The sequence below is a fragment of the Paramisgurnus dabryanus genome, chromosome 4, assembly GCF_030506205.2.
Source record: "Paramisgurnus dabryanus chromosome 4, PD_genome_1.1, whole genome shotgun sequence".
Taxonomy (NCBI): domain Eukaryota; kingdom Metazoa; phylum Chordata; class Actinopteri; order Cypriniformes; family Cobitidae; genus Paramisgurnus; species Paramisgurnus dabryanus.
In genome coordinates this window covers 37,533,309-37,550,180 of record NC_133340.1, presented here as the reverse complement: position 1 = coordinate 37,550,180, position 16,872 = coordinate 37,533,309, and the positions used below count along the sequence as shown (strand labels likewise).

The 16,872-nt window shown below is 37.5% G+C and overlaps 1 protein-coding gene across 1 annotated transcript; it reads right to left on the bottom strand.

Annotated features, from left to right (window-relative positions):
* Positions 1 to 1,620: 1,620 nt before the first annotated feature.
* On the bottom strand, positions 1,621 to 2,541 carry LOC135736142 (uracil nucleotide/cysteinyl leukotriene receptor-like). The gene has a single exon (XM_065254929.1). It carries the CDS (start codon positions 2,533 to 2,535, stop codon positions 1,621 to 1,623), a length of 915 nt encoding a protein of 304 aa, XP_065111001.1. The 5' UTR covers positions 2,536 to 2,541.
* Positions 2,542 to 16,872: the final 14,331 nt, after the last annotated feature.

Sequence of the window (16,872 nt, the reverse complement as noted above, 5' to 3'; positions counted from 1 at the left end):
ACTGAAAACAACTCTGAAAATATCTTAATATATATCAGTGCGAGTGTTGTGTCTGAAGATGCACATCAGTAATGTTTAGTTATAAATTATGCTTTAAAAATTACTTAAAAATTAATAAGGCCTAGTCCTGGCTTGAGCTAATTCCTAAAAGTAGGATTTGAGAAAACAGCAGCGTTGAAGTCAAGGCTGTTGTTAAAATGTGTAATGGAGTTTAATGTATTAGTGCATTTATCTAGTGGAATGGATAAGATTAATAGATAAATTAGAGAAAAGTGCTTGTCACACTCACATATAATGTTTCTGACACCCATGAGGGGTTGGAATGGACACACAAGCCAAACAATCGCATGGGTTGAAATAAAATATTTATTTTGTTCTAGTGAATTTTTAAATGAGGCACATTAAAGACATTGAAGGCACATTTAAACTATTCAAACTATTTACCAAATAAGTTGACCATGAAATGATGCGGTCTTATTCTGAAAAAAACATCTGTAGTTATGATTATTTTGGTCATCACTAAAGCGTTAAAGGTGCAATGTGGAACTTTTAGAAGGATACTACATAACTATATTAACAGTGGTGTGTAAACACCTTACAAAATGAACTATATTGTTTTTATCTACATACACCGCCAGTCTCCTTACCTGGAAGTAACCGCCATGTTTCTACAGTAGCCCTAAATAGACAAACTATTCTACAGAGCACGTTTTGTCCCTATGTTGTCTCAGGGGCCAATCACACCAAACGCATTAATGGCAGTTGCAGGTGGCTTTTTAAAATGATATATTTTATGGGCAGTGAGCGTAAGCACCCTGTTTATGCGTGCCAAACGCCTTGCGTTTTTTTTGCCGACGATCGCAGCACGCGTTTTTGAAGGAGTGCTGAGAGCGGAAATGCACCCGACGTCATTCATGTCTTTCCATTGTCCTTTTTTTTTTTTAAGGCAGTGCGTCGCGCCTTGCGTTTTCAAGCATTTTAGCCCCTTAGACTACGTCATGTTTGGCCTGTGGCAGCTACCGTAGCTTCTCTTTGCACTTCAATATTGACGTTTTTGCAATTCAATATCTCACCGTTTAATGCCATTTAAACCCACATTAAACCTTTAATGAGAAGAGAAATTAAATAAAAAGCAGCTTTACAGAAATCAAACACTACATACAGAGTTTACAACCATTAACAAAGAACTACACAAGATAAGCAACAGGTAAACCAAAATAATATTTCATAGGGTCAGATAGCAGATCTGTCATATTTTATTAATATATGAAAAAATAATTAAACGTGAATGTTAAAGAAACAAATTAGCATGCTAAAACTCCTTAAAACACAATATGTGACATTGTCTGTGTAATCCAGACTAAAGTCTCATAATCTGATTATTAGATTAGGACCATAAAAGTTTGCTTTCAATAATTAATTTCTTGTTGATTTCAATGAGTGTTAAAGATTTCAAGGTTATATTCACAAAATGTTCTTTATATAGATAGAAAACAGTAAAAAATATAAAAGACTTTAGCTGGTTTTTCAAAGATTGTGTCACATTTGTGAAACTGCATTTACATATATTAGGTTTCTCTAATGATCTAATTAATCTGGTGTCACTGCTGTTTTACAGCATCAGGCATTTGCAGGACTATCTGCATTAGCACGTTCAGTGTCATTCTCCACACCACTACAGCAGCACGCCGGCAGTTTTCCCTGGGACAGATATAAAATCGGCTGTATGACACTACTAAGGTCCATGAAGCCGAAGACGATGTATTGTATGTAGCATTTGAAAATGTCTGGAGAAAAATAGTCTTGGAATGGATAGAGAACCACAGGTGGCAAGTAGTTAAAGACAACGATCATCAGAATGATGAGCACCATCTTACAAGCCTTTTTCTTGATAGGGTGTCTCTTGTCTCGTCCTGGAGCCGACTGTCTTAGAGCCCTAAGAATGGAGATGTTACAGAACACCATGAAGACGAATACGGTGAGGATCATGACGGTGAAAACTCTATCAAAGTCTGGAAAGGTTCCTACACACTTCCCTGCAGAGCAGACCAAAATCACAAACCATGTGACACCAATGCAAACAGGACGGTGCCATGTGTCCTTTAGTTTGGTGAAGATAATGGGATGCATTACAGCCAAATACCTGTCTAAAGAGATACAAGACAAGAAGAGGGGCGAAAAGTCTTTGACACCATAGAAAAAACGCAGGACGTACCAATTGGTGCTGGTAGTCAAATAGACAATGCTTGCAAATTCCAGAGGAAAAATGAGACAGAAGCAAACGTCTAGCACAGAAAGATGGGCGATGAAGATGTCTGATGTGGACGACTCACGCCTTTTCTTCTGAATGAGCCACAGAACTATTACATTGCCTGGGATGCCCAGGAACATGTTGAGAAACCCCAAAGACAGGTAGAAGAAAAGTCCTGCTGGTATGTGTGCACAGATGGCGTAGACAGTCTTATCGGTCTGAGATGAGTTCAGAGGACGATGACTGATGAGCAGGGAAGAGTTGATGTAGGTGAAGTTGTCCATTATCACAAATGTCTGTAAGCAAATACAAACAGCTGAAAAATACAGTAGATTTATAAATATTGGACTCATTTTATTCCATTTCATTTTGACTTTTTTTATTTAGAATAATCATCAAAACTATATGAAATACCACAAATGTAATTTTCTAGTGACCAAAAATGTTGAAAAGATTCAAAGAGAAAGACCGTTTGACCAGCATAAGTTTGTTGAATATTAGTTCTGTATTTTGTCACACAATACTCTTTTTTTCTTTTCTTATTTTAAGTTTTTTTCTGCAAATCAATATTATTATATATAAAACATCATTATTACACACATTCACATACACACTTGCTCTCTAATAGCGGGGCGTGTTGTCACAATGTAATATTTATGTTGTCAAGTGTTAATTTAAGGACACCTCTATCTATATAGTTTATTATTATTATGTAGTTTTATCTTTTCAAGTTAATTTTATTGTAATTAATTGTGAAAATACATTTGTAATTGTAATATTTATTAACTGTTTTGGCCATTTTTTAAAAGATACGATATAAAATAAACAGAAAAATATCTACTCAATTATGTACAAAAATAAAGTTAATAATATTATGATCATAGTGTTGGTTCTGAGACGCGGTAAACACCTTTTTTTTAGTTACCTGCAAAATCAGTATTGCATCAGGTCAGTATTAAAAAGTCAATTCTTAATTTTACGCAAAATCTGATAACCGCCGTGTTATTCTGTCATCTTTTCTAACTTTTTTCCAAACCACGAAAAACGCTAGTTCTCCTTCTCTGCAGAATGCAACCAATCACAGCGCAGCATTTCACGCATTGTAACAATAATGGTGGCGTTTTGAATACACTTTCTCATCTTCTTTGTACTTCGTGATCAACAAACAATCAAAAACAAAATAATACCTCGAATAATTTACATGATAGGCATTCGGGCGAAAGAAATTTGTCAGCTGTTGCTTGTTCTCAACAGCATCAAGCTTCTGTCATGCTAACACATTGACCCCAGAGGATCTTAAGATAAACTTTCCATTATTTTACTCAAAGTCAATGAAAATCAGCCAGGACCAAAACATTTTACAGCTGATCGCTGATGGTTTAGCGACGACGTCCCAAAGATGACAGCAGCAATAACAGTGTTCTTAACATGAGAAAGTAAGTCTTTTGATTAATGCCATTAATGTTTTTTATCAGTGTATACCACTAGTCAACTAAATGAATATAACATTGCAAAGATGAATGCACATTTATATATTGATTCAATAGATTTATAGAATAATAAAAAAAAAAACTTAAAAAATAATAATAATGAATATTTTTATAATAATGGATTTGAACTTTTAATGTTATTATAACCTAAAGATGCTATGTGAAAGTTTGTAAAAGAAAATAGTGGTTTTCATTTTGTCACTTTCTTGGTATAGAAAACATGTTTTTACCCAAATTAGTCAAAATGGATTTATTGCATTTTGGAACCAATGCACGGTGAGTCGCTTTGTGTAAAATATGTGTAATGTTAATGGTTCAATAACAAACTAGCTTGTAAAAACACATAAATATATATTATATACCATTATTATTACATTTTTGAGTTAATGTTTTTCAAAAATTTGTGTATTGAATAATATTTAAGTATATTTTAAGGTTTTTTTCCACAATAGTTTGATATTCCTATTTAAATGGGTCAGGTGGTATAACCAAGCAGTGTCATTTTATTTGCCAGATAAGTTTTCATGCACTCTCTGTGTCATGCTGATAGTGGCATTTAAAATGAAAATCCTAAAAATAGTTTAAAACAACTTTACTATAAAACAAACACCTACAAATATAAGTATGACAACCTTACCTTGCATTTATTGAAAAAAAAATATAAGCTAATTTATTAAAATTAAACCATTAGAGATAAATAGTATCTCATACCTTTAGTCTTTACAGAAGTGTTGAAATGGTCCTCTTCAGAAGTCTACAACAGGATCAGATGAAGTTTGTAGATACAAATACAGATTCACTCCCATGATTCAACACCACAGAGATCTTCAAGAACCAATCAAACTAAGGTATTCTTGATCCTAAAGGCCACTATGAAAATGACCTCTGTCAAATAACTATTTGTATATTAATGTGTTCACTGACCATATAACATCAGCATCTTGATATATTGCTGATGAACTTTGTGGATAGTGAGTTACTTTGATTTTAGTAATGTAAAAAATCATTGTTGCACTTTTAAGTTTAAAAAACTTTTTTTTTGACTATAGTGATGAGTTGCTATAAGTGATGTGGAATGACTTCGAGACCTTTTTGAACTTGATTTGGCTTGTCATGTTAATTTAGCCTATTCAGTCTCCGTATGTTCTGTATGCTATTGTGTATGGTGTAAATAACTGTTTGTTACTTTAATGTATGTACGGACAACTATTCAGCCTGCTGTTCTGTGCTATTATTTAGTTGAATAACATGCCTTTTCAGATTAAAGGTCTGTTCTTCGGCTTCCATTTATGCCTCTTTGGGATCGTTTAGAGTCTTTTTAAACTGCAATTTTAAACTGCATTAAACTGTTAAGTGTTGGGGTACATTAAAGTCCATTAAAATTAGAAAAATCCTAGAATGTTTTCCTCAAAAAACATAATTTCTTCTCGACTGAACAAAGAAAGACATCAACATTTTGGATGACATGGTGGTAAGTAAATTATATGGATTTTTTTTTAAGAAAAAATTGACTAATCCTTTAAGGATACATTCCTTAACAGCACGGATAAATAATTTTGATGCATTTTGAGGCTTCATTCTATCCAGATAGCATGCGCATGTGGGCCACATCAGGCAAAAATGCAGCACTGCTGGCCTTCTTACGGCCCGAATAAAAACCTAATGTGGCTCACATGTAAAATGGCAAAAATGGGCCAAATATATCAAACCACATGTGGGCCTTTTTAGGCAAAGATGCAGTGCTCACGGCAACATGTCATCTGAATATGAACCAAAAGTGGCCCATCCAACAAACAGTAAATATGGCCCAAATATCAAACAACAAATATGTGCCACCTTTGGCAAAAATGCTGCACAACAGACACAGCCTAATCTTGGAATAAACCAAATGTGGCCCTCACATGTTGCAGCAAATATGGCCCAGTTCTTTACAAACGTGTCTGGGTAAGCACCGGCTCATGTGGGTGTGTGTCTAAAGTGGCCACATGTGATGTAGCAAATGTGGCCCAGTTCTTTAAAAACATATCCGGGCCAATTTTCAGATGTAACAAGTGCCATCAATCCATGCCAGGTGTGGGACAGAGAAAGTTGTTGAATCTGGGCTGAATTTGGGCCAAAATTTTAGCCAACTATTACCCAGATTTGGCCAGACCTGCATTATTTGCTTTTTGCTTGGCTGACATGTGGCTTTTCCATGGCTTGCTTTCTGGAAAACAGCGGTGGACCGCTCAAGTGCCATCATTCCATGAAAAAGGTGGGCCAAATCAAAGTGTCAGATGTGAGCCAGATCTGGGCCAGGAATTTTGCTATCTGGGTAAGCATCCTTTGAATTGGACAGCCTTACTAGCCTCAAGTCGCGCTGCTGTGACGCAATCAGTCTTAAAATAAGTCCTTTAGAAGGTCGCAGCCTTTGAATTGGGACAAAGCTCATCTTTTGGCTTAAACATTTTATTGTATTCGGTCTTAAAGCCCAAAATTCACTAAAATAATTATTACAATGTATTCCTAATGACAAACACAAGTCTTCTGCATACTGATATGGTTTTCTGATGTATTAAAATTGATACATGTAGAGCAGAGAAATAAGATTTTTTTTCCTGGGGTCCATGCCCTAAAAAATAGCTATATGAACCTGTGTATTTATAAAATCCTGCGTACGGCCCTGAATGTAAGTTGATTAAACTGTACACTGTAAAATAAAAATGCCACAGTGCTGCATGCAAGTTTAATCAACATTTTTATGCAAGTCAATTGAACTTATTATTTTAAGTTTTTGACTTAATATATTGTTTAATATATTGATATATTGTTGACATAACTCATAAAAGAGTTTAAATTATTAAACTTCATTTTTTAAGTTATTGTAAAACAAAACTTATCTTGACATGATTTTTTTTACAGTGAACACTGTACGTGACATTTGTTTAAAAAACATGAGTGAAGTCAAGCAGCAACTTATTTGTCTTATATCAGCCTAATGCAAAACAGTCAGATGCAAAACATCAGTCTGCAACAGTCAGATGCAAAACATCAGTCTGCTACAGTCAGATGCAAAGCTTATCAGTGATACAAAGCAAACGTGTAATGTGGCTCTGTGTAATGTGTTATGTGGCTCAACGGAAAAGCAATGGTAAGCCAGAGGTGGATGTGAACAAATGCTTACTTGAGTGAAGTACAGATCCTACTGGCCAAATGTTACTTCATTGCAAGTAAAAGTTGTAAAGACTGATTTTTACTTACAAGTAAAATACCAGAAGTACTTGTTATTAAAAATACTTATCAAAAGTAAATGTCAACACATTTTTTTACTTTGGTGTGATACTTACAGTACCTTATGGCTCTACAGCAACCTAATATACTGACCAGTTTGTGGTACCTGTAGAAGACTTTAGAATGATATACAGAACTGACAAAAAGATATAGTTTTTTTTATTTAATACTCCTACCATCCCCACCATTGCGTTAACTATCATCATTACCAATGCGTTAGCAATCATGACCACAGGGGCATGGGTCTATGTGGTGGTCAGGGTGGCACTGGCCCCCACTGAAAACAGCTTTGGTTTTCTGTCACTCAGCTTTAACAGTGTGTGCTATGATTCAAGTTCATTGCTACAATCTGGTGACAGTCATTAACAAAATCCCTGCTATCACATTCGAAATATAATTTTTAAAAGAAAACATTTGTTACATATTAAGGACTTTAAACATGACTAGATAACACATTTCACTTACTAACAATCAATAAACTCATTGAGATGCACCTCATGAATGTAGACAAATGGCTGCCCGCATTCAGGAGTGTAATAACATTTGAGACTTACAATAAAAGTGATTACACCAAATAAGTTTTATTTAATCTAAAATATCAAATGGTTTGTGCTCTCTATCACTAAACACTGTCACAGCAAATCACGCCGGCTACTACTGCTGTTGTGGTTTTCCTTTTCCTCAAATGAAACAATTTTCAGTCTTAGGTTTTGATTTCAAGAGATAGACTTTTATTATCTGGACAAATAAAAAGCCGAGGCCGCCCTGATGAATCCCCCCAGAACCAAAGTGTGGTCCTGGGAGGATCCTCCAAAATCAGTCTGACCCTCTGAGCCATGGCTTGGTAAATATATAGGTTTTGGCCCCCCTCCATGCTTCATACAATATGTTTCTGTTCAGGCTTGTAACATGAAGAACCACATGACATCACTTTTGTAAGGGTCACCATAGGCCATTGCTCCTCAGACCAGTGTCTCCTTTCTATGACCTATTTGACCCTAGGCTACTCATTATACTTAGACCCACCTCAGGCTACTCATATTAAGACCCCAAACTATGCAGTAGGCTTTCACAATGTATGCCAAACCTTCCCACACATGATTGCAATGAATATATATAATGGTAAATTAATTGATACAGATAATATATAATGGTAAAATGATTGATACATAATATATAATGGTAAAATGATTGATACACATAATATATAATGGTAAATTAAAATTCATGTAGATTGGGATTAAAATAAACTTCTTCACTGCTTGCAAACACATACAAGTGCATGCACAGGGTATGTGTTAATACTATTGATAGTTTTCATATGTCGTCATGCACTTACAGTAGGGGGACGCCTACTCAACGAAGAGATAGTGGAGAACCTGGGCAAAAATAACATGGGACGAAAGTAACAAATCGATTTTCTACAAGCCTTGATAACATTTGCATTCCAAACTATAACAACATCTTTAACACACAAACCCTTGACAGACCTGACAAATATTGTATTATTTACTCACTGTTTTCCACGTGTAGATCTAGAAAGGTGTTTTCAACCATGATTAGTAAATTCCAAAAGCGGTCATTTTTTTCTTATAATGCGTTGTGTTTCTTGTTTCATGTGTTTCAATACTGATCAATCTACAGGTTATTTAGTGCTCTAACACACCCTGAAGTTTGACTTCTTAGAGTTTTTCAAAATAAAAGTAAATCCAGTTTAAATGTGAAGAGACCCGGTTCGGGACAAAAGTAACAATTGTTGGGTTGGTGAGATTCTCCTGGTTGATGAGCTCATCGATATCCCAAACGATATGGCTGACAAACATGGCTGGAGGGGGTATGGGTTCGGAAGGGAGATCCTCAGAAGAGGAACCATGGAATTCAGAGAGGATGTCGGCCTTCAGGTTCTTACTTCTGGGTCAGTAGGTTACCCTGAAGTTGAATCGGGTAAAAAACAAGGACTAACGAGCTTGACCTGGGTTCAACCTTTTAGCCTCCCGAAGATATTCCAGGTTACGGTGATAACTTCAAAAGGGTGATTAGCCCCCTCCAGCCAATGTAGCCATTCTTCCAGAGCTTACTTAATGGCAAGCAACTCACCATTACCAAAGTTGTAGTTCCGCTTCGCCGGAGAGAGTTTCTTGGAAAACAAGGCACATAGATGGAGTTGGGAGGATTCCCCTGCCGCTGAGAGAGGATGGCCCCCACTAAAGCATCAACTTTAACTATGAGAAGGATGTCAGGATCTGAATGTACAAGGATGGGGGCAGACAGGAAGGCTTCTTTGAGAAGACGGAAGGCATCTTTGGCTTCTGGAGATAGAGTGAGATTCTTGGGAGCCTCTTTTAAAGATGAAGAGAGTGGAGCACTGATATGACTGTAATTCTTGATAAATCTGCAGTAAAAGTTAGCGAATCCAAGGAATTTCTGTAAATCCTTCACAGCGATGGGCATGGGCCAGTTATGAATGGTTTCCACTTTCCTCTGGTCCATTTGTACACCTTGTTGATCGACGATGTACCCCAAAAACTGGACAGAAGAAATATGGAACTCACATTTCACAAGCTTTAGGTACAGTTAATGCTCTCGTAATTTCTCCAGTACACGGGTTATATGATGCTGATGTTGGGTAAGTGTATTGGAGTAGATCAATATATCGTCTATGTAGACGATGACAAATTTATTCAGGTACTCACGAAAGATCTCGTTCATGTATCCCTGGAACACAGAGGGAGAGTTAGATAATCCTAAGGGCATGACCTTGTATTCATAGTGGCCTAAGGGGGTCACAAAGGCAGCTTTCCATTTGTCGCCTCGATGGACGCGGATTAAGTTGTATGCTCTTCTTAAGTCCAATTTTGATAAGATGTGGGCTCCTCGTAGCTGTTCCAAGGCAGCAGGGACCAGAGGAAGGGGATATCTGAATTTTACAGTCTAAGAATTGAGATGACGATAATCAATACAGGATCTCAAGCTTCCGTCCTTTTTGGCCACGAAGAAAAAGCTGTATGCGGCAGGGGATGTAGATGGTCGAAGGAACTGCTGGTTAAGAGCTTCCTCCACATACTCCTACATGGCGTACTGTTCAGGAATGGATAGGGGGTAGAAACGTCCCTTGGGTAGTGAGGCTCCAGGTAGCTGGTCAATAGCACAGTCCCATGGGCGATGTGGGGGAAGTTGAGTAGCCAGTTGCTTGCTGAAGACATCCTGGAATGCCCGGTATTCTTTAGGTATTTCCACTTCTTTGGAAACACGAGGGCTTTTGACTATAGTAGATCCGACTGGGAGGGAAGACTCAAACTCGGGTTGACTGAGGAGGATGGAGAGTCCTTTGGACGGGTAAAAGGCAGGATTGAAAACACTTCTCGTCCCAGCTGACGATTTCTCCACTGCGGCAGTCGATGCTGGGTAGATGTTTTGAAATCCAGGGGCGTCCCAGGTTGATCTCTGCAGTGGAACCCTCCAGCACCATAAATGACATTTCTTCGACATTAAGACATCCAACACGAAGGATTAAATTTGGTGTGTAGTACCTTTGCCCAACGGTTTGCCTTGGATGGTGTGCACTGTTAAATCTTGTAGGTATCTGCGTCTTATGATCAGTTTTTGAAAGAGGTGAGTGGAAATAAATTTCCCCGCAGATCCCGAGTCGATAAGAGGTTTCGCTGGAACACAAATACAAGAGGTTAACAGGAGTATAGGAGTACGATTTAAAGCTTCAAAGTTTTGAAATGAGCTTACCGTTGGGCAAGGAGGTCGAACTGGACAGTCGGCGATGGCATGCTTTTCTCCACCACAATACAAACAGAGCTTGTTGCAAAAACGTCGTTGACGTTCAGACAAGGACAGATGTGTGGAATCCACTTGCATTGGTTCAGGTGCTGGAGGAACCGGGGGTGATGCTGGAGGCAGAGGTTTAGCAGCAGCAGGCACTTCGTCACAGGCTGTCAGACACTGAGAGACAGTGTGTCTATTAGTGCAGTATCCTTGGAAAATAGATAAGATTGCATTTGGAAATACATAGAAACCTTAAGCGGAGATCTGCTGCAATCCTCCGCCTCACCTGAGTATGTCACTGGTCAGGCCATGGGACTGGCAGAGGCAGTGGGGTTTTGAGAAAGTAAATGTTGCCGGGCTGAGTGAAGGATATCTTAGGGTACGGCAGGAGGGTGACTGTGTGGTGATGGAAGTAATGACAGATGTACAGCTTGTACCAATTCCGCGAAGGGAATGCGAATCTGGTTCCCTTCGGTCTCCGTGGTGTTTTGCTTTTTTGCAGGTCTGGTCTTCTGTCACGCTGTGAACCAGGAAGGAGATTGAATGTAAATAGAAATTATCTTTATTGTAACACACACGGGTATATGAAGCTATGGTAGATTATAGAGAACTTAGCTGATGGTAACAAAATCTTTGTTTGCAGAAGCAGATGATGATCAGAGTGGTTGGTTCAGAGATGAAGAGTTCAAATGATATCCAGGTAAGTGTAGCAGGTGAGTCTAGCATTCTAGTGATTGGACCAGATGGGGACTGAGTGTGAAGGTGAGTTATTTATAGGGGTATGGTGATGAGGCACAGGTGATGGTGATAAGTATTCAGGGGAATGTGAAAGAGTGGGAGGAGTTTATGATGAGGTTGATGGTTTTGGAGATGGGATCCTGACAGTAAGTTTGTACTGTTGGTTGCTTTTGAAACATTTGATAAAACTGAAATTTAAAATAAAAATGTGATTTCATTATTTTTTACAAAGAAAAATGACAAAAAAAGTTACATATTAACAAGGTCATAGTCATGTATATTTAATAAAAACAAGTGTAACAGAAAAATCTATCTTGTTTTGTTGAGTTACTTTTGATCCACCTGTGTGTTACTTTCATCCCAGCTGTCAGGGGTGATATTTTTTTAAAATTCCACCTGGCATTGATAGACCACACTTGTGAGTTACTGACCACAGCAAAAATATATCTCTGTCTAAAACATTATCTTTTAAAATAGTTTTTCTGAAAAATGGTACTTTCGCCCCTGCTCTTCCCTAATCATTAAAAAATTGTTCAAAGTGTCATGTGTGTGGTTCCTTTTTCCAAAATGTGTGTTGTGCGCCTCGAGAGATCCTGTGTGCATCATGTGTTTTGTCAAAATAAGTCCCTGATGCACACACGTCAAAACCGTTTATGATAAAAGAGATGCCAAGAAACTCCCTTAACAGTAAACTCTGATTACGCATGAGATTATGCGAGTATCTGGCAAACGTGAGTGTCTCTTTTATTATAAACCCTTTAAACGCATCTGTAGCAGGCACTTATTTTGACAAGACACGTGATGCACACAGGATCTCTCAAGGCGCAGAACACATATTTTGAAAAAAGGAACCACACGTGACGGGCTACATACATGTTGTGACGAACTTCGCATCGAGCGCCCGGCCGCCACTGACTTCTACTGGCCAAAAAAGAAAATCCAACCAGATTAACTATGTCACATCTTTATTTATACACATTTATTTAACATTGCATTATTATTAATTATAAAGTCTGAATTGCATATAATTCAAACAAATTTTTTTCATCTTGCCATATCACCTCCCTTCTTCTTTCATCCTAGTCCTTTTCACCAAAACTGTCCTAGTCCTTTTCACCAAAACTGTGCACTGTTTACACCTGTTTTCAGGTCTTGTCACTTTTAATACATCTTTTAACATCTTGTCACTTTTAAAACCTCTTTAAACATATTTTGTTTGCAACATAATACTTAATTCTGTGTAACTGGAACCTGTTGTACACAATCATGGACAATTACACTGCTTTATGTTAAAAAAAAATTTGGTTCATAAACAAATTTGATTATAATTATTGGTTCTTCCTAACCCCAAATAGCTGGAAGAATCTAAAATGCAAGCCAAACCAAAGCTGGGGTCTTAGGAGGTTAAGCACAAAGGTTCCTGGAGGGCACCTGTTCTGCAGATTTCAGTTCCAACCCAAATCAAACACAGTGGTCAGACACTGGAACAGACAGTGGTCAGGGCAAGCCGCAAACATTCAAAGGTGGTCAGACAGACAAAGTTAGTGGCAGGCAGCAAACACTCACTAATCCAGGGATAGACAGAGTTCAGGACAGGCAGCAAAAAAAAACACTCCAGGTCAAAACACAGGTAATCCTTAGAATAAACACAAGAGTAAACCACTCGGTATGTCGCTGGGCAAACAATAATTCACAGAGACTGTTGCGGAGAAGATAAATCTCCTATTGATTGATGGATTGACTGACGGGACGATCGGCAGACACGCCGATTGACAGACGCACGGAATAAGAGTCTGGCTTTTATAGGGAAGGGTGTCATATGTGTTGAGTAATTAGAGTGGTGTGTGGGATGATGGAAATTATAGTCCTAATACACCAGTGAACTTGACAGCTGAAGATCGAAGTGTTGGAGGCATTCCTGAGAAATACCCCTTAAAAGCATCTGCAATGTTCATGATGTTCAATGCACTTTATTGGGAAGAAACAGTAAACAATGTCATGCACTTAGCGGTCTGTAGGTGTAGTGGCATTTACATTTTTAAAGAGACATGACAAGCAGCCTACACTCTTAAAACAGTTGTGGAAAAACAACAAATTTTATGTCACATCAGTGTTATTATTGGAGCAACACATTTTGTGTCGTTTTAACACATTTTGTGTGGTACCTTTTTTATTTGAACAAAAAATCAACACAAAATTACACATAGGGGCAGTTTTAGTTATATTAGGACATTTATGTAGTTTTTGGGTCAGTGACAAAAAATGGTTTGACAAGATGAGAAATTCAAAAATCTTAAAAACAAAAAACTTGTTTTAAAAGCACGCATCAGTTTTATTTCAATGCACTTATTGTATGTATGTTAATTTTATGCAATAAAAAAATTACATTTGCACCAATTTTATGAAAGTTAAGACTGAATGGACCTGAAAATGTAAAATGGTGTAACCGCCAATTGCACCAAAGAATTATAAATATTAAATGTTTTATTCACCTTGATAGTATCTAAGCGTAATCATCAAAAAAAAAAAAATTAAATATAATTTTATTAGTAGATTTATGCAGATTTTGACAGACGCTTTATCCAAGGCGAGTTACAGAACATCTAATGCAGTGGTCACAACCCTGTTCCTGGAGATCTACTTTCTTGCCTACTTTAGATCCAACCCTGCTTTTTTCAGCTTTTTTCCAAAAAAATATATTTGTAAAGAAAGATACCCATATTTAAGAGTTTATAAGCATAGAAAAAATATAGATAGGATGAAACGTTTTTTCCCATTTTGTTTGTTTGTTTTTTGTTTGTTTGAAAGCAGAGGGTCTGTTCTTTTATTTGATTTATTTGTATGTTTATATATTTTAAGAAGAAATATTTTTCTGGAAGGCATTTTGTGAAACTTGTGAAAATCACAAAAAAATGCTGGCGGGCAACTTTTCAAAAAATGGCGGGGAATGAGTTGATTTTTGGGTAGCTGTGAAAAGCTTGATTAACAGATTTAGGTGTGTTTGATTTGGGTTGGAGGGGAACTTTGCAGGAAAGTAGGGCTGCGTCTGAAACCGCATACTATACAGTACATACTATAGGCAAAAATGCTAGGTGAGTAGCATGTGCAAATTCATAATTCAAGTGCCCGGATGAACTACTACTTTCGGCAAGATCCTGAAGTGTTTATTCAATGGACCATCCTGTGAGCCCCCGGAGAGGAGTTGTCCAACGAAGAAGAAGAAGATGCGTTGTTTTATTCAAAAATGTCCAAACGTTGCTCATTTCAAATCTAAATACATATATTAAAGGCAGGGTGCATGATCTCTGAAAGCCAATGTTGATATTTGAAATCACCTAAACAAACACGCCCCTACCTCAATAGAATCTGTGAAGTGTGTTTTGGTACTCGGCCCGACTCCCTTTTCCAAAGTGTTTTTTTTTAAATCATGCACCCCGCCTTTAAACTGCTGTTCTTGTGGTTAAATTGTCAGATGTGTCATGAGTTTCTTATGTTTGAAAAAACTAGGACCATATTTCATGAGCTTCTTTATTTTATTATAGTGTTTTGAAATGCAAAGCTGTGAGGCAACAAAAAGGAAACCCACTAGCCTGTCAGACCACTTACAAACTCCACCCCTTTACTTTTTCTACACATTGTGAAACTCACACCTATTGGACACCAACAATACATGTGTGCGTCCGTGCGTGTGTGTGTGTTTTCTGAACTTCCCCTCAGTGGTAGAAGCTGAAACTACTACTGAAAGACCTTCATTAAATGAAACTGCTACATTAAATAAACCTGACACTATTAAACTCTCTTTCACTTTCAAGTCATGTGACACTCACATGACTTGTTGCTCTAGAGTCCCATAACTGTCAAATGTGCTTTTAGAAGTGCATGATTTTAACAAAAGAATGATGGTCAACAGGATGTTTTGTCCAAAAAAAGATATTTACAAACTGCTCTAAGAAAGTAGAATCAGATATCAGTTAACCCCCATTTTGTCTGCAAAGTGCTTATGTCTCTTTAAATATGTCCTGAATATTCGGGAAGGACAACCCTGCGGAATACGTCTGCTTGTATTTAACATTGAGTGCTGTCCAATGTGCTGAAATTCTAAAGAGCCTCTACACAAGAGTTTCCACCAGGGGTCGCCAAAACTCGCTTAAATAATATAAAATCATTGGGGGCTAATTCAGGCTTTTTGCTTGCAGACAAGTACTCATGTACACATAGTGATCAACTGTTCACATTTTATTGAAGCGGTTTGTATTTTCTGTCATCAATGCATCTTCATGTGGTTTATTAAATGGCATGGACTTTAGTCACAGTGCCAGTAAATATAATGCACTTCTCCCTACTGAAACATCCAGCTAAGACCAGCATAAGCTGGTTTAAGCTGGTCCTCCCAGCCAGGCAAAGCTGGTCAAGCTGGTGAGTTAGTTGGACTCCCAACCTGAAGTCCAGCTAGACCAGCTTAAAAAGTGACCAAAACACAGCTAGACCAGCTTGCTACACTAGCAAAACCAGCTAACACCAAGCTGGAAGACCAGCTCACCAGCTTATGCTGGTCTTAGCTGGATTTTTCAGTAGGGTTAACTTTAAGTTCACTTACAATCAGTAAAAATGGCTCACACTGTCATTGTTGCCAGTAAAGAGGTTCAAAATAATCAATTTCAAAACAGAAAACATAAATTGCATGAATGACATGAACAGTTATTTTGGCACCTGATCATTTTTCATTTTCACTCATTTCTAGATGCATGTGAGCTAGTGATGTTACGGCTGGTGATCTTTTGTGCACTGCACTTTTCTATGTTACTTCGTACTGCTGCTAAATGTGTAGGGATGTTCACAAGCCTTCTCTTTTGTGATAAGAACCATATTTTCTGATTGATGCTACTTTATTCATTTATTTTTAAGGCTGTCACATTCCTGACAATTTTTCCTTGCACCAGCAGGTGGCCCTTGCGTGCATTTAAATCATAGACTGGAAAAAATAGATTTTAAGCCAGAAAATTAAATGTAAGTCACTTTGGATCAAATTTAAGTTTATTTGATTGATATTTATTCGGAAATGAATACAGATTTTTTGTAACCCCATAGTACTCAGAACTAATAGGATGTTAATTTGCATGCAATATATGGGTAGACGGGCACACAGTAGGCCTACAATGACTATTGACTCCCATCATTTTGCTAGGCAATCCTCTGTGTTTCCTATGCCACAGGCCAGCACTAAATGTTTCATCTGTCTGAATGCAGAAGACACTAAATCACCACGTCATGCTTTCTTAGTACCCTGTTGACTTAACTTTATTTCTTTATTTGTTGTTCAAATAACAAAATACACATAAACTCTACAAA

Coding starts and splice junctions, on each gene's coding strand:
- LOC135736142 (XM_065254929.1), bottom strand. CDS start 2,535: ATGGACAACTTCACCTACATCAACTCTTCCCTGCTCATCAGTCATCGT.